The following is an 18,616-nucleotide window of genomic DNA, read 5'->3' on the forward strand; positions in this document are numbered from 1 at the left end:
ATATAGTAATGAATGCCGCTCTGTGTCCCGTGATGTACTCCAAGAAAAAGATTTTACAGGTAAGCTGTATTAAAAATCTCTTTTTTATTGTGGCCCACCACCAGTTACCAAGTGGCCTGCACTCCTCAAAAGGATGAGCACACCCATAGTAAAAAAAAAAAGGTCTTTTGACTTTATATTTCAATGGTTTTTATTGAGATTTTTAGACAGAGGGTTAGAAAGTATAACGTCATGACAATCAGCTGCGACACAATGCAAAATAAACCTTTCGAGAAGAACAGTAACATCATTTGGCCTACACAACCAAAACGGTCTCTTGGCTTTAAATCAAAAGTTTGTATCGCATGCTTTCTACTTCATAAGTGTGCATAAATCACAGCATGATATTTGATAATAGGACACCGCTACATTCACTGTGTACATTGGTTAAAAAAAAAATAATATATATCTGTGCTTTCTTTTTGCAGAATGGGAAGTGCCTTATTATCGAGATTTGACCTGGTGTTCATCCTGCTGGATACCCCAAACGTAGACCACGATCATTTGCTTTCAGAACATGTGATGGCCATGAGGGCGGGGTCAAAGGAGACGTTGCGTAGTGCAACAGTAACCCGTAGAGACACTCAGGATTCCAATACCTCTGTGCTGGAGGTGCCCTCCAACAGGCCTTTAAAAGACAGATTAAAGGTAATATTCTGTGGTCAGTTTTTTCCTAAATAATAAAAAAATTCATAAAAATAAAAAAAAAAGTCAGTTTCCAAAATCGGATAACAAGACACAACATTTTCTAACCCTACTTACAAAATGCTTCCAGCAGTTTCTGATATTCAGAACGGTGATAAAAATCAGTACTATGAAATTGACAAAACAAAGAAAGTATGCATACCATACCAAAAAGAGAAAGGGGCATTATAAAAAGTCAATAGACATAAACCCAAATGACTATAAAGGACCACAGCTAGCAGTCCTAACATAAGGATGTCTCCGGAAGATCACACCTGGAGTGTACCTACTGTAAGATTTTTTTATTTTTTTTATGCTTACGGGGAAATAACACAAAGGGGTGAAAAGAAAAAGCTAATAAGGGGGGGTAGAGAAAAAGGGGGGGGGGGTGAGAAAGATCAGATTGGCGTGTCCCAGGGGGTAACACCAATGGTCTCCATCAACCAGCAGAACTCGCATCGAGGAGAGCTTTTCCCTGCTGGGAGTATCGAGGAGAGCTTTTCCCTGCTGGGAATAGGTACGTTTTTGAGTACACCTCTCGGGTATGTTGCGCAGTCAATTCTGTGGTCTGTTTTTAAAGTCCAACAAGTGATGACAAATCACCCTGCAGGAGTTCTGACTAAGTTCTCCCTTGCCTTTCATAGGCCCGGATTCTTAAATCACTTACGCCGACGTATCTACTGATACGCCGCGTAAGTACATGGATGCGCCGTCTTATCTATGCACCTGATTCTGCAAGTAAGATACGCCTGAATTTTGGCTTCATACGGCCGACGTAAGTTTCCTACGCGGTCGTATCTTGGGCGCATATTTACGCTGGCCGCAAGGGGCGCTTCCATTGATTTACGCGTCGAATATGTAAATGAGCGAGATACGCCGATTCACGAATGTACTTACGCCCGTCGTAGTAGTCTACGCCGTTTACGTAAGGCGTACGTCCGGCGTAAAGTTACGCCTCATAAAGCAGGTGTAAGTCATGTTAGGTTATGGACCAGGGAACAGCCGTCGTATTTTACGTTGTTTACGTAAGTCGTAAGTGAATGGGGCTGGGCGTAGGTTACGTTCACGTCGTAGGCATTGAGCCGTCGTATCTTAGGGAGTATATGCAACGTGATTCTGAGCATGCGCAGTTCGTTCGGCCCTTCATTTGCATGGGGTCGCGCTTCATTTAAATGGATCACGCCCACTTCCTTCCTACTTTGAATTAGGCGGGATTACGCCAACCAATTTACGCTACGCCGGCGCAACGTAGGGAGCAAGTGCTTTGTGAATACTGTTCTTGCCTCTCTATGTTACGTCGGCGTAGCGCATATGAGATGCGCTACGCCCGCACAAATGTACGCCGCTCTACGTCAATCCGGGCCATAGTCTCAACAATCCAATAAATTGACTGAGGCTCCGTTCACGTATATGCGAATAGGATGCACTTTGAACCGCATCCGATTCACGTGACGTGAACCGGCAGCCTTCTCTATGGAGCTGGTTCACATACATGCGGTGCAGCAGCACAGATTTGCTGTTTATTGAAAGAGTCCTGTGCGTTTTCTCTTTCGTTCATAGACGGACACAGCCTTCATTGACCTTAGGGTTATGCTTCTTCCTACAAGGAAGAAGCATAACCCTAAGGTCAATGAAGGCTGTGTCCGTCTATGAACTCAGAGAAATGGATTTTACGGTGAGTACAAAAATCCTTTTTTCTCAGCAATGCAAATTTCCGTCTATGGACTTCTATGAAAACGCATCTGAATCACATGTCATCCGTTTTGAACACAAATTCGATCCGAAAAAAAAAAAAAATAAAATCCCCATGCATACCAGGCCCTTATCAGAGCGAGCATGGATAGCAATCTGTGATTTTTGTTTTTTATCAAACCAGCATCCACCCAGCAATGCATTTTCAGTGCTTGATGAATGGTACCTTTTTTATGCATAAAGGATTGCAGCAGGTTTCTACATCTGTCCAAATTTTCAACTAGCTGCTCCAGCATCAAATCCTGCGATGGAGAAGGAAACAAACCCCTGGAAAGTTGTTAATCCACATAGATGAGAAATCTGCACTCAAGGCCAGTTTGCTGATGCGCTTCACACTGATTGTGTTTATTTGTAGATTTGCATTAATGGAATACTATATACTGCTTATTCATTATTTGTTAAAGGATTGCTCCCACTGTTTATTCCTATTTTAGGTTCAGCCAGGTGAATTTTTGGATCCTATTCCACACCAGCTATTAAGAAAGTACATTGGCTATGCCAGACAGTATGTACATCCTAAGCTGTCCCCGGATGCAGCTCACGTCCTACAAGACTTCTACCTGCAGCTTAGAAAACAGAACCAAGGCATTGACAGCACTCCTATTACAACCAGACAACTGGAGTCATTAATCCGACTAACAGAGGTACAGAAAACACGTTTTAAAGTATTTCTGTCCATTATGAGGAACTGCTTTCTCAGTTTAGAGGTTATGTGCACGGTGGTCCTCTTTAACCACTTCAGCCCCATGAAAATTTACCCCCCTTCCTGACCAGAGCATTTTTTGTCATTCCGCACTGCGTCGCTTTAACTGACAATTGCGCGGTCTTGCGACGTGGCTCCCAAACAAAATTGACGTCCTTTTTTTTTTTTTCCACAAATAGAGCTTTCTTTTGGTGGTATTTGATCACCTCTTCGGTTTTTATTTTTTGCGCTATAAACAAAAAAGAAAAAAAAAAAAGCAATATTGTTTACTTTTTTTTGTCGTGGACTGCGACATTATGGTGGACGCATCGGACACTTTTGACACTATTTTGGGACCATTGTCATTTATACAGCGATCAGTGCTATAAAAATGCACCGATTTACTGTGTAACTAACGCTGGCAGGCAAGGGGGTTAAACACTAAGGGGTGATCAAGGGGTTAAGTGTGTCCTAGGGAGTGATCATAACTGTGGGGGAGATGGGCTCACTACAACATGACAGAGATCACTGCTCCCGATGACAGGGAGCAGTAGATCTGTCATGTTGCTAGGCAGAACAAGGAAATGCCTTGTTTACATAGATAGGCACCCCCCCCCCCTCTGCAGCTTTGTGACACGATTGCGGGACACCCGGCAGACTTTGGGTCCCGCAGGCACAGAGCTCGCGACAATTTAAAGGGACATACAGGTACGTCCCTTTTGCGCAGCCGTGCCACTCTGTCGACGTAAATGTTCGTGTGGCGGTCGGCAAGTGGTTAATGCTGTTTCAAAAGTCCTCTTCCTTTAAGTGAAAAGAAAAAAGTGCAGCGCTAAGTAATATCTGGAGTGAAACCAAATATATAATATAAGTATTCAGATCAAGTGCTCAATGTATGGAGCAAATGAAAGAATACACTAAACCAAATTAGTGTACATATCAAGTGATGTGCAAACAAGGTGAAATCAGGGTAAGTGTGATACCGCAAGGTACCACTATGGGTGTCTCACAATCAAGTGAAAAATGGATGTGTATCACAAATGAATATCACAGATAGATATGTCCAAGTGCCTAAAAAAGTATGAGGCCATGTGGCAGTATTAATAGATGTCACAAATAACCAGTCCAAAGAAATCAATAGATGAAAACTCTGATGGTAAAGTCCAAATGTAAAAATGAGCAGAATCCCATTAAGGAAAACTGAGTTGCAAAAACATATGGAGTAAATTTTCTCACACACAGGAATCGGATAACTTCAATATTTAAGCAGATAATGGAAGCCTCCTCAGCGATCATTCTCATAGGATCCACAACAACATCCAATTGGTAAAGATAAAGGTTGGGTACTCTTACCGAATGGCGTGGACACACTCGTCAGCGACGGTGTGTCAATCAAGCATATACGAACTCCTGGAAAACGATGATGTCAAATGGGAAGCCTTTGAACCAGCAGACATTCGATCATCAGAAGCCGAACGGATCCAATTGTGAAAGAAATCCTTCAGGGGAGACTCATGGATAGTAGCATATATCAGATAGGCCCATCATAGGATCATGCAAGGGAAAAAACAACTCCACATCGTGCGGTTATTCCCAATAAAAAAAGCCTTTATTAGGCATAAAATGGTAACAACAAAAAATATATATGTAAAAGTTCAATAAAAGGTACAGGGCTACGAAAAGACCAGTACAGGTGATCACATGGATAATGTAGCGTGGTAGGCAAGTAGCGTATGAGCTATGTACCCGACATGTTTCGAGCCAATAGCTCTTCAACTGCCCCAATTGAAGAGCTATTGGCTCGAAACATGTTGGTTTAGTGTATTCTATCATTTGCTCCATACATTGAGCACTTGATCTGAATACTTATATTATATATTTGGTTTCACTCCAGATATTACTTAGCGCTGAACTTTTTTCTTTTCATTTTTTGCATACAACATTGTCCATTGTTGGTGCTGGCTGCTATATTCCTACACTTACTATTATTTTTATGTTGAGCGTAACTTTTTTCCTTATTTTACCCTTCCTTTAAGAGCAGGGAGAAATGTTCCAGCAGTGTGATGGAGACCTCCTGTCCCACTCCCAAAACAATATTGAGTCGGGCTGAGTTCTGCTCAGCCTTTCACAGGAAGCTTTGTATTCTACGACTGAATGCAAAGCTTCCTCTGATTGGCTGAGATGTAGATCATGACCTCATCTGCCCGCCTGTATTCATTCATAGAATACAAAACTTTTTGTTAATTTCGGAGCAGCGCTTAGCCTGACTCTATTTTTGTTCTAGGAGTGGGATGGGGAGTTCCTGTCACACTGGCAGAATACAACAATGTATACTGCATGTACCTGAGGCTACATACAGGTAATGTAGGACTGTAGTGACTGCTCACCTGGAGCGGCGTCTTCCTTGTTTTGAAGGTAATCTAGCATGCCCAGCAAGCGCAGTAATGTTTGTTTGGGCCACTTTGGCCCAAATTAAATATTTAAAGGGACATCTAATATAGAGTTGGGCTTTAAACTATATGGCCCGGATTCCCTGGTGCAGCCCTTTGCATTGATGCTGCCGAGTTACACCTCCTTTATGGGGCATAACTTTACGGCGTATGTATAACTTACGCGCACTTGCGTCGGGCGCACGTACGTTCGTAAATCGCTGTATCTCCCTCATTTGCATATTTGAATGGAAAATCAATAGGAGCGCCAAATGCGTCCTGCGTAAATATGCGCCCACTCTACGCCGGCGTAGGCAAGTTACGTCGGTGGGATGAAGCCTGTTTTTAGGCGTATCTTAGTATGTGGGTCCGGCGTACAGATACGACGGGGCATATTTGCACTTGCGCAGCGTATCTGGAGATACGTCGGCGCAAGTGCTTTGTGAATCTGGGCCTATGTCTTTGTGCATATTAGTATTGGCTTATTGCTGCTTTGTGTTTCCCTTTTTTTAAAACTGCAGTTAGTTGTGGTTGTAATTCAGTAGGTTCCCTTTCTTACATTGCAAACCCTTTTATTGAGGAACTAAAGTCTGTGAACAGGCCAAGCAGACTCTTTATTGCAGAAGAGATATGCAGTGTCTTTTCTTCAATAAAATAAACCCACTTGGCTGCTCACAGACCTCCTGTGGAATTTACACTGAGCTGTGTATGCATGTTACTTTGATTTGTGTTTGTATCCAGGCTCGAGCCAGGCTGGAGCTGAGGGAAGAGGCCATCAAAGAAGATGCTGAAGATGTTGTGGAAATAATGAAATACAGGTGAGTCACCATTTGGAAATCGACAAATATTAGTGATTGGTATTCATGAACATTTCCCATTCTCAGGGGCTGTACTCACATCTCTGCCAATTTTTATTAGAGTACCAACAAAATGGATCTTTGTGGCTTTAAAGCGGTAGTTCACCCTAAAAAAACAAGTTTCTACCATGAAATCCAGCATACTAGCGTGAGCTACAGTATGCCTTTATTTTTATTTTTTTGCGCCGTACTCACAGTTTAATCCCGTAGTTAAGTTTCAGACTCCCCGCGGGGAATGGGCGTTCCTATGCAGAGGGGAACATGATTGACGGCCGGCTATGGCGCGTCACGCTTCCCGAAAATAGCCGGAGTAGGACTCGGCTCTATACAGCGCCTGCGCACAGACTAGGAGCTGACTGCGCAGGCGCCGTGAAGTCCTATTTCGGCTATTTTCGGGAAGCGTGACGCGCCATAGCCGGCCGTCAATCATGTTCCCCTCTGCATAGGAACGCCTACTCCTCGCGGGGAGTCTGAAACTTAACTACGGGATTAAACTGTAAGTACGGCGCAAAAAAATAAAATAAAGGCATACTGTAGCTCGCGCTAGTATGCTGGATGGGTGAACCCCCGCTTTAACGGAATGCATGCCTGATAATAGTCACCTCACACTATATAAATAAAATCGCTGTGTTTTTGACCAATCATGGTAAAATTCTAAAGTACACATTTAAAAAGGGGGGGGGGGGGGGCCCGGTACAAAAATGTGTTTTCAGTACCTCCACAGCGATCACATATATGATTGCTTGGGTACTCCATGGTGGGACGCTGGCAAACTCTCAACGCGCTTCATGAACAACATTCACTTTTCCAGGAGAATCTGCATAGAAATGACAGCTATATTATTAAAAATATAGTTTTATAAAAAAACAAAACACTTTTTAAGTGTGTACTTTGAAATTTTAACAGGATTTGTCAATAAAATATTGTTTTATTTTTAATATAGTGTGATGTGTGCATAATCAGACATACCTACCTTTTTTTAAAGTGGTTCTAAAGCCTTGAGGTTTTTTTACCTTAATCCAGGGATATTCAATTGGCGTATACCGCGCACTTTTTTTCCCTTAAAATAAGGGGGAAATCGTGGGTGATATACGCCGATACCCGCGCTGTGTTTGAACGTCGCCGCCGACATATACCGAGCGCAGTACACTCGGCCAGGCTCGGCTCCGCTCGCGGTCACGCCCTGTGCTGCCTCCTAGCCTTTATGCGAGAGGAGTCGAGCGTGCCCGAGTGTACTGCACTCGGTATATGTCGTCGGCGGCGTTCAAACACAGTGCGGGGATCGGCTCAAAAACAGCGCGGGAGAACACCACCAAGGCTGCAGATGGACGCCGGACCGGACAAGGCTGCCGATGGACGCCGGGCAAGACACCGACGAGGGGCATTCAAACTGTAAGTATTTTCTTCCCTGAAATTTCCCATCTAGGTTGGGGGTGCGCGCTATATGAAGATAAATACGGTAGTGGACCTCCATCTGTTGCAGAACTACAAGTCCCATGAGGACTCTGACAGCCACAAGCCTGACACCCAGAGGCATGATGGGACTTATAGTTTTGCAACAGCTGGAGGTCCGCTAATTGCATATCCCTTCCTTAATCCATTCTATATATCCATTCTATGTCAAGGGGGGGGTATATGTACCTGAGCCAGGTCTCCGATACAATGATGTGCACAAGAGCAGAGGATCTCTTGGCTATCTCTCTCCTCTCTGGGCAGATTAATAGCATGGGACAGGGGTGAGCCATCCTGTCTGTATCAATAGATGCAGACAGGGTGGCTCAGGAGTGAGTCCGCACAAGTTCCTCCATAGAAAGCAGCTATCTATGAGATACTCACTGAAGAGGAGCCAGGAGCGCCAGCGGAGGACCCCAGAAGAGGAGGATCAGGGCTGCTCTGTGTAATACCAGTGCACAAAGCAGGCAAGTGTAACATGCTTGTTATTTTAATAAAGAAATCAAAGGTTTAGGCTGGGTTCACACATATATGCCAATGCGTGATTCCAGTGCGGGTTGCCCTCCGCATCACAGAAAGGATTAACTCATGTAGGGCAGCATGTGGTTGCCGTCATGCCTTGATCAATCAAAAACTGAAAAAAACTCACAGGGTGGTGGGATTTTTAAGGCAACAAATATTAAACTCAAAAATTCATAAAAAAATATAAATTTATTACATATTATAAATATAATAGAAACAATATCAATGACAAACAAAAACCATAAGGATGTATAAAAAGAGATTTGTATAGCAAAATGATACTGTCCGTCAAAAAATGCCCGTCACCAAAGGGCTGATGGCACATAAGACGGATGAACTGACGCGTTTCGAATTTATAGCATTCTTCAGGGTGATTTACAGTATCAAAAAAAATTCTTGAAAAAGTATGTACCCAGTGTCTCAGGGAGTACCCCCTCACAATGCTCCAAGATGGAGGTATTCACCTTTTGCACCATACATTCAGTAGCTCCCCATCCCTAGGGGATCCCATAGGGGGGGGGCAGAATAGAAGAAATTTAACGAGATGGCGTTTAAGATTCCCTCATCATGTCACTTATGGAAGAAATCCCCCAAATATCCTTGAAACAGGACGTATGTGCCCAAAAGGAGCAAGGCCCAAAAGAAAACAAGTAACGGCAGATGCTCATGTGAATAGAGGAGGCACTTATTGGGTGACCTCTAAAACACCTCCTAATCCTTCCACAAGTGGAGGGGGAATGACGCATGCCCCCGCATTACATGTCCCCCCGCAGGCAGTTCACACTGCCCTCTGCGAAACGCTGTGGGTGGCAATGTTAGGCTGAGTTCACACCAATGTGATGCTGTGCACATCGCATGCGATGTTTGTGCGATGCAAATTCAGTCATACAGTTTGTATGTCTAAAATTGCATTACATTTGGGCCAAAATGGTGCAGGACCCTTCTTTTGGTCCTCACTGGAATCGGATCACATGAGTGTCCAAACCCATGCGATCCGATTCCCGTCCGATTTTGTACAGTTCGCACTGTGTTTTACAAACTGATTTGGGGGGGTGTCGTTAACTTTACATTGACACCCGCAGCAGAGAGCAGTGTGGACTGCCTGTGAGTCCTATGTGATGTGGGTATCCGCACAGGAATCACGCTGGTTCCCGAATCGCACCAGTGTGAACCCAGCCTAAAGTTACTGAAACCCCCAGATCGGATCGCAGTTCGAACTGTGAAATGGTACAAGAATCGGATCACACAGGTGTGAACACCCATGTAATCTGGTTTCAGTGCAGACCAAAAAAAGGGTCCTGCATGAGTTTGGTCCAAATGGGACGCAAATTCAGCCACAGTTTAACTGCTTGCCAAGCAGCCGCCGCAGTTATACGGCGGCAGGTCGGCTCTGCTGGGCGAGATCACGTAGCTATACGTCATCTCTCCCAGCAGTCAATAGGAGAGCGCGCACGCCCCCCACTCGTCCATTATCCCGGCGCGCGCAATCACCGCCTGGCACCCGCGATCGCTCATTGCAGAGCGAGATCCGGGAGCTGTATGTGTAAAATGTCAGGGGAGAAATGCCTGATTGTCTGTTCATACAATATATGAACAGGGATCGGTCATTTCCCCCAGTCAGTCCCACCCCCCCCCCTTCAGTTAGAACACACCCAGGGTACATACTTAACCCCTTCCTCGCCCCCTAGTGTTAACTCCTTCCCTGCCAGTGTCATTTTTATAGTAATCCAATGCATTTTTATAGCACTGATCTCTATAAAAATGCCAATGGTCCCAAAAAGGTGTCAAAAGTGTCCGATGTGTCCGCCATAATGTTGCAGTACCAAAAAAAATCGCTGATCAGCACCATAACTAGTAAAAAAAAAAAATATTAATAAAAATGCCATAAAACTACCCCCAATTTTGTAAACGCTATAACTTTTGCGCAAACCAATCAATAAACGCTTATTGCAATATTTTTTATGAAAAATATGTAGAAGAATACGTATCGGCCTAAACTGAGGAACAAAACGTTATTTTTATATATTTTTGGGGGATATTTATTACAACAAGAAGTTAAAAATATTTTATTTTTTTTCAAAATTGTCGCTCTATTTTTGTTTATAGCGCAAAAAATAAAAAACGCAGAGGTGATCAAATACCACCAAAAGAAAGCTTTATTTGTGAGGAAAAAAGGACGCTAATTTTGTTTGGGAGCCACGTCGCACGACCGCGCAATTGTCAGTTAAAGCGACGCAGTGCCGAATCGCAAAAAGTGGCCCGGTTCGGGGCTGAAGTGGTTAAATGGCTGAATTTGCAGAGCAAAAATATTGCATGTGATCTGCACAGGCATGCGGTGTGAATCACATGCGATGTCTGGCATTGCACTAGTGTGAAACTGGTCCTTTAACCACTTAAGACCCGGACCAAAATGCAGCTAAATGACCTTGCCCCTTTTTGCGATTCGGCACTGCGTCGCTTTAACTGACAATTGCGCGTTCCTGCGGCGTGGCTCCCAAACAAAATTAGCGTCCTTTTTTTCCCACAAATAGAGCTTTCTTTTGGTGGTATTTGATTCCCTCTGCGGTTTTTATTTTTTGCGATATAAACAAAAATAGAGCGACAATTTTGAAAAAGATGCAACATTTTTTACTTTTTGCTGTAATAAATACCCCCCAAAAATATATTAAAAAAAATGTTTTTTCCTCAGTTTAGGCCGATACGTATTCTTCTACATATTTTTGGTAAAAAAAAATCGCAATAAGCGTTTATCAGTTGGTTTGCGCAAAATTTATAGCGTTTACAAAATAGGGGATAGTTTTATTGCATTTTTATAAAAAAAAAAAAAAAAAATGTTGCTACTAATGGCGGCGATCAGCTTCTTTTTTTTTTTTTTTTTCGTGACTGCGGCATTATGGCGGACACTTCGCACAATTGACACATTTTTGGGACCATTGTCATTTTCGAAGCAAAAAATGCATTTAAAATGCATTGTTTATTGTGAAAATTACAATTGCAGTTTGGGAGTTAACCACAGGGGTCGCTGTTGGGGTTATGTGTTCCCTGAAGTGTGTTTACAACTGTAGGGGGGTGTGGCATCATCGATTGTGTCCCCCTATAAAAGGGATGACACGATCGATGACGCCGCCACAGTGAAGAACGGGGAAGCCGTGTTTACACATAGCTCTCCCCGTTCTTCAGCTCCGGGGACCGATCGTGGGACTCCAGCGTCGATCGGGTCCCGGAGCTTCGGACCGGGTCGCGGGGGCGCGCGCCCGCGACCCACGGCTGGGTACTAGTACAGGACGTACCTGTACGTACATGTGCCAAGCCGTACCATTCTGCCGACGTATATGTGCAGGAGGCGGTCCTTAAGTGGTTAAAAAAATTAAAAAGTAAAAAAAAAATGTTTTTAAAGTAATACTACTTCCTTGGTTTGCTTGGTCAATAGTTATGGGGAGAGGGGGAATGTGGATGTGTATATGTAATGTGTACTTAATTTCATAAATAATTGCAATAAGCTATGTGGACTATCTGTGGAAATAGAAGAATACTCTAGATAATCTGCACTGGTGGTTGAGCGTACAGTAGTTTAGTTGTTTATTATTATTTTAGTTTGTGTGTGTGACCGAGCCTGGGTATGCCCAATAGCCTCTGTATTGTATTGTATTGTATTGTATTGTTTGTTTGTTTTTACCTTTTAAAAATTACAATAAAAAATAAATAAATAAAAGTAATACTACCATGTTTTCTTCAGACCTCCTCTGTAACATTAAACTACCCCATAGGGGGCTTATAACCACTTGCCGACCAGCCAACGCCGTTATACGGCGGCAGCTTGTGCAGGTGCTGTTACCCACTGGTTGGGCAGACTCTATCTCTGCTGGCGATCCGCTATTGCCTTTTGTGTGCGTGTATGTGTATAATATATATATATATATAAAATAAATATTTCTCCTCAATTGCATGCTTATTTTGAGTGAGTGAGGCCTAAAAAAAGTATTTCTTTCCATTTTTTTCTAGCCTGCTTGGGACGTACTCGGACGAGTTTGGAAAACTGGATTTCGATCGATCTCAGCACGGCTCAGGAATGAGTAATCGTTCTCAAGCAAAGAAATTTGTTTCCGCTCTTAACAGAATTGCAGAACGGACTTACAATAACCTGTTTGATTATCAACAGCTTCGGCAGATTGCCAAGGAATTGCAGATCCAGGTAACAGATTGAATTTGGAAGGAGAAAGCAGTGATGAGTATCAGTTATTTTTCAGAATTTGCTGATGACCAAAATATCTTAATATTATTAATAAAGCGTGTATCCCTTTCTATAGGTCGGGGTTTCTACACACTAGGGTTGTACTGACACCAGTATTGATGTGCCGATACTAAGCGTTTTCACGATTTACTTGTCCAAATGCTCGGACACCTGAAACTGATACCTTTCCAGTGCAATTTGAGTCCATACAAAATAAATGGGCTCAAATCACACTGCAAGGAATCGCCTGAGATTTGAACGGGAATGCGGTGCGATTCCTGTCTGAATCGCATGCGGTTCCCCCCCAGCGCTTCTGTGTGAACCCAGGCTTGTCATAGTGACTTCAGTCTGTGAAGCAGTGTGGGAAACCGCGTGCTATTCGGACAGGAATCGCACCGCATTCCTGTTTAAATTGCATGCGAGTCTTTGCACATTTATTACCCTTTTTTTGCGCGTTTTTTTGCATGCAGTTTAATCTCTGCAGCACCCACCATTTTATTAGTCATAAATGCCAGGAAAGTGTGAGATAGGAATATTGACCGGATATAAGAGAGACTTCTATTGTAGAATAATGTTTCTCCTCTCTTTATTACAGGTCGCTGACTTTGAAAGCTTTGTGAGCTCGCTGAATGATCAAGGCTACCTGCTAAAAAAAGGACCCAAAGTTTATCAGCTCCAGACCATGTGATTCTTCATTTTGGCACAAAGTGATAACACAACAAGACAAACGGATATTTAATCGCTTATTCATGAATGTAGAAGTGAATGTGAATGTAGAAGTGTACATAGAGCGAATCGGACCAGTGCTTCATTTAGGCTGCATTCACACTACAGCGTTTTGAATCGCAGGCACATTTACCATGAATTTTCCCACAATTTGAAAGCGCCGATGTGTGAATGACAAATCGCTGGACTCGCGTTTTGAGACTGTATTCATTTGAATGACGCCTTAAATCGCGGCGTGGGTCTGCCGCAATTGTCACGCGATAAATCGTGCTGCAATCATGGCAGTGCGCATAGCGGGAAGCATGTCGTCCCAAAAAAAGTTCAGGAGCTACTTTTGGGCGACACGCTTGCCACGATGCATGTTGCCACGCATGCAGTGCGATTTATCGTGCGGCAGATCCGCACCACGATTTTGAGGTGTCATTTAAATGAATGGCATCTCAAATGCGAGTTTCGCGATTTGTCATTCACACACCGGCGCTTTCAAATCAGATTCGTGACGAATCTGCCCACGTTTCAAAATGCTGAAGTGTGAATGCAGCCTTATAACTGTTCTGTAGCCCTGAGCATGTTTAACATTTTAAGCTATTGTGCTACATTTGTAATGCTGCGTTTTGTGTCCTTATTGTATATATTTTAATTTCCATATAAACTGAGAATCTATTGTTAAAACAGTATAAAAACTTTGTATCGTTTTTATTATCCAATCTGGTTCTGCAGTATCCTTGGGGCTGATCTTTAAAGCTTTGACTCTTTCACTGCCAGAACTGTTTTTAAAGCGGAGCTCCGGCCACAATTTCACTTTTTAAATATAAATACCCCTGTAATACACAAGCTTAATGTATTCTAGCAAAGTTAGTCTGTAAACTAAGGTCCGTTTTTGTTAGGTTGTTACAGCATTTAGACACTTTATAAAATAGAAATTGACTGGGGCCATCTTAAGTGTGGGCATCATGAAGCCAGACTGTATGACTTCCTGGATTTCAGCCTTGCAGATCTCGCACATGCTCAGTGCTGCACAAGCAGTGTAATAGGTTTCAGATCAGTTTCAGCACCTGTACTGTCCAAGTCACATGATTCTTCGAGACTGGGGAGTGCACAGACTCCTGGAAAGTTACACCCACTACATTCCCAGGAGTCTGTGCGGTGTAGGTTAGGAAGCATTAAGCACCTAGGTGCAGGAAGTGGGAAGATTAACTATTCTGCCTAGCAACAACACTTTGAAGGCATCTAACAAAAAATAAAAATTTCTTAAAGGACTAATGACATTTTTTTTAAAACTACTGATGTAATGTTATATTTATGGGTGGAACTCCACTTTTAAGTTTTTTGCACACATGCTTAAACGCTTCAAAGTGCCCATTTCCCGATCTGTGATGTCTGAGAAAGGAAGCTCCCACCCGGCCACTGCACATAAACGGCTGGGTGACCCCGTACACCCAATCAAAACATGCGTCTCTTGGAGGCGCGATCGGGACATTGGTGCTGTGATTGTTCTTCCCGTTCGCATGATGGCTGTGTCCGATCACATGATGGCTGTGTCCAATCACAGCCATCAAACAGTGTAAACAGAGACACTTGTCTCTGTGTCGGCTCTCCCCACTGAGCTCGGTGGGAGTGCGGGGAATGCTGCAGACATGACAGTTCTCTGTGTAACTGATGATTTTAGTGTTCAGTTACAGAAAACAGAGATCACACGGTAAACAACAAGCACCACTGTCCCTCTCCAAGTGTCCCATGTAGAAGATTTGCTACCCTCTCCAACACAGACTTTTATCTGTCCGGATTCAAATGCTTGGAGCGCCCTGGATATACACATTTAAGTGTCCCATGTACCAGTGCACAAAATCATTTGCAACAGTGTTCTATTTCAAAATCTGTAAGTGTCTGCCCGGTGGACCGTTAACATCTGTCACAGTACAAGTGCACAAAAACATCTGTCTCACCAATTAATAAATAAAAAGTTTCAAGCATTTGCGCGCAAAGGCGAACGCACACATTGGTCCTGTACACATAACAATGATCACATGGGAGATATCGCCGCAAACATCCAAGCAAGAGCAATAATTCTAGCACCAGACTTCCTGTGTAACTCCAAACTGGTAACCAATAAAGGCTTGTAAAGCGTCACCCATGTAGATTTTTAAAGTGGAGGTTCACCCAAAAACTAAATTTTTAACATTAGATTGAGGCTCATTTTGGGAAGCAGAATCGGGTGTTTTTTTTTTTTAAATCAAAGCCGTACTTACCGTTTTAGAGAGCGACCTCCTCGCCGCTTCCGGGTATGGGCTGCGGGACTGGGCGTTCCTATTTGATTGACAGGCTTCCGACGGTCGCATAGAGCGCGTCGCGATTTTCCGAAAGTAGCCGAACGTCGGTGCGCAGGCGCCGTATAGAGCCGCACCGACGTTCGGCTTCTTTCGGCTACTCGTGACGCGCTGTATGCGACCGTCGGAAGCCTGTCAATCAAATAGGAACGCCCAGTCCCGAAGACCATACCCGGAAGCGGCGGAGAAGATCTATCTCTAAAACGGTAAGTACTGCTTCGATTTAAAAAAAAAACACCTGATTCTGCTTCACAAAATGAGCATCAATCTAATGTTAAAAATTGTTTTTCGGGTGAACCTCCACTTTAAAAATCTACATGGGTGACGCTTTACAACTCTCGCTTTAAATACCGAAGTTTGGTGCCCATTTCACAAGCATGCGCAATTTTAAAGTGTGACTTGTTTGGTATTTAATTACCCAGTGCAACACCATATTTTAAATATTACCCAAAAATGTGGTATTATATTATCTGTGTACATAACGTTGCAGTAAAAAATACACTAAAGCTAATTTTAGGGCGCACAAACATTATAAATTACCGTATATACTCGAGTATAAGCTGACCCGAATATAAGCCGAGGCACCTCATTTTACCACAAAAAACTGGGAAAATATATTGACTCGAGTATAAGCCTAGGGTGTCCATCTGCATGCCTCACTGTGTCCATGTGCATGCCTGAATGTGCCCATGCCTCACAGTGCCCATGACTAGACTGACGTTTAACATGGGAGTCTATGGAAGGGTTGCCCGGCTTTAAAAAATCGGTTCTCCCGAGCTCTAGGTCCTCCAGACAACAAATTTTGCACACTTGAAGAGTGGGGCTACATATGTGCCAGTACCGGGTCCCCAAAGTCCGGGAGATCAGGCGCAAAAAGGTGACTCGAGTATAAGCCGAGGGGGGCATTTTCAGTACAAAAAAATTTGCTGAAAAACTCGGCTTATACTCGAGTATATACGGTACCCAATTTTTGGTAAAATCTAAAAGCCAAGGTTGCACTGTGTAAATAGATACCCAACATGTTAATCCTTAAATTTGAAATTGTGACAGATTTCAGTACCCTATAATTTCCATAGGTGACACTTTAAAAGCCCCCTATAGGTCATCAGTTTAGAGTTACGAAGGGGGTCCGTGGTAGAAATATTGCTCTCGCTCCAGAGTGCGGCAATATGTTACATGTGTAACGCAATTGATGTTTTCATGCGTAAGTGCCCTGATGTGTGCATTTACGTTCATCTATGTGGGGATAGGGGGGCCTCAAAAAATAAATTGGGGGAGAGATTTTAAGTGCTTGGGTGTGAGTTTTTTTTTTTTTTTTTGTACATACTTTACGACTTGTACTAAAATGTCTATGTGATGATTTTTCTGCGAACGACAGCGCTGCTGCCTGACTGCTTTCATCTGATAGGCAGGAGTCTGCTTGTCAGACGTGCACACAATCCCGGTGGCTCTAGCCACTGGGAATATGTATAACCCCCCCCCCCCCCCCCCCCCCCTCCATCAGGTCAGTACGACGTACGGACCTGGCGGCAACTTTTTTTTTTTTTTTTTTTTCTTTTCATTTTGACTAGAGTAAGAGAGGGTCGTAACCACTGTCAGGTTTTATTTCTGCCATATATGTCCCTTTTGGGATATTTCCCTTTTTTACTTTCTGTCCCACCGACAAAACAGGAAGTGAGTGAAAATCTCTGCAAATTAAGGGAATCCATTGGTGTCCCCTCTATTACTTTTCTGGGGAAAACCCAAAATTTAGGATTTTCTTTCACTTTCAATGATAATGGTAAAACAGGACAAACGGAAAGGGTGAATCTCCTTAACGGGGACATAGACAGCAAAAAAAATCTGACAGGGGTTCTAATCCCCTCTACATTCCTATTCAAAACGAATGTAACACCCTCTAGTAGTGTGCTAAACAGAGTAGGTAAATTTGGACAGGTCTGGCTGATTTGCTAAGCCTGTTTGTTTTTATTCTGGGCTGGGAGTGGCTCAGGGTAGCAGCTGGTGACTTGCAGGCAGCATCACTGAGACCTCCCACTTCTTTCCAGAGATTGCTCGAAAGATCTGGAAGAAGAGGAGGAAAGGTAGAGCTGCCTGGGGTGTTTTAGGGAGCCCTGACCAATCCCCAACCTAGATTGGCAGGGGGCAGGCCTCCTTAAATACCTAGGGCCAGCCCAGCTGGGGAGGAGTTGCCGGGTAGAAGAGCTAGAGTGAGAGGGTGGAGGCTGTTGGGGCCCACAGGGGGGCGGGGCTGTGTTTGGGTGCAGAAGGAGGAAAATAGATCCTGTCGGAGAGAGGGAGCAGAGAGGACAGCAGGAGAGGGCACTGGTAAGAGACTCAAGAGAGGTCAACTGGTAGCAGCCAGGGGAGGCTGGTGAGTGAAGCACAGTTGGGAGGACTGGGGAGGTATGCCTGGGATGACTGGGAGTTTGCGGTTTGAGATTGGTGCAAAACCAGAAGAGTGGACTGTGGGAAGAGGCACCAGCAGCGAGGGCTGGCAGGGCCTGAAGATGGTTACTGGGCTCTGTAGCCACGTTGGGACAGCTAGCACCAGAGACTTTATATTTGCTACACTATAGGGGCCCATGGTCCCTGCCTGAAAAGGGAAATTGCTAAAGGCCTTGTGCTAGCTGTGCCATGTGCTGGGGGGTTAGAGAAGAAGCCATGTGCTGGGGCGATTGTCAACAGAACACTGGTTTAGCCAGCGTTGGTCTGTGTTTATCAATGCACGGGTGTATAATTAGTCTGATCAACTTTTATTTACAAATAAAAACATAAAAGAAAAGAAAAAGGATTGAAATGTAACTCAGCATGTCAGCAACTATCCTCCCAAAACACAATACAGTGTGACTGGAGCCCAACATGTGACCATCTTCTGTGTTTTATTATTAGAGATCTGTGATTTAGGAGAGGTGCCCCTG

General features: G+C 43.7%; 1 protein-coding gene across 3 annotated transcripts in view; it reads left to right on the plus strand.

Moving 5' to 3' along the window:
• Positions 1 to 14,048, plus strand: part of MCM8 (minichromosome maintenance 8 homologous recombination repair factor) — a 71,152-nt gene extending 57,104 nt beyond the window's left edge. For all 3 annotated transcript variants that reach the window (XM_040351688.1, XM_040351686.1, XM_040351689.1), the window contains exons 15-19: positions 468 to 687; positions 2,910 to 3,119; positions 6,325 to 6,401; positions 12,417 to 12,606; positions 13,241 to 14,048. In XM_040351688.1, the coding sequence (XP_040207622.1) occupies positions 468 to 687; positions 2,910 to 3,119; positions 6,325 to 6,401; positions 12,417 to 12,606; positions 13,241 to 13,333 (790 nt within the window). In that variant the 3' untranslated portion in view covers positions 13,334 to 14,048. The remainder of the gene's footprint in view (positions 1 to 467; positions 688 to 2,909; positions 3,120 to 6,324; positions 6,402 to 12,416; positions 12,607 to 13,240) is intronic.
• The last annotated feature ends 4,568 nt before the right edge of the window (positions 14,049 to 18,616 follow it).

This window comes from Rana temporaria, chromosome 4 (genome assembly GCF_905171775.1).
Source record: "Rana temporaria chromosome 4, aRanTem1.1, whole genome shotgun sequence".
Lineage (NCBI taxonomy): Eukaryota > Metazoa > Chordata > Amphibia > Anura > Ranidae > Rana > Rana temporaria.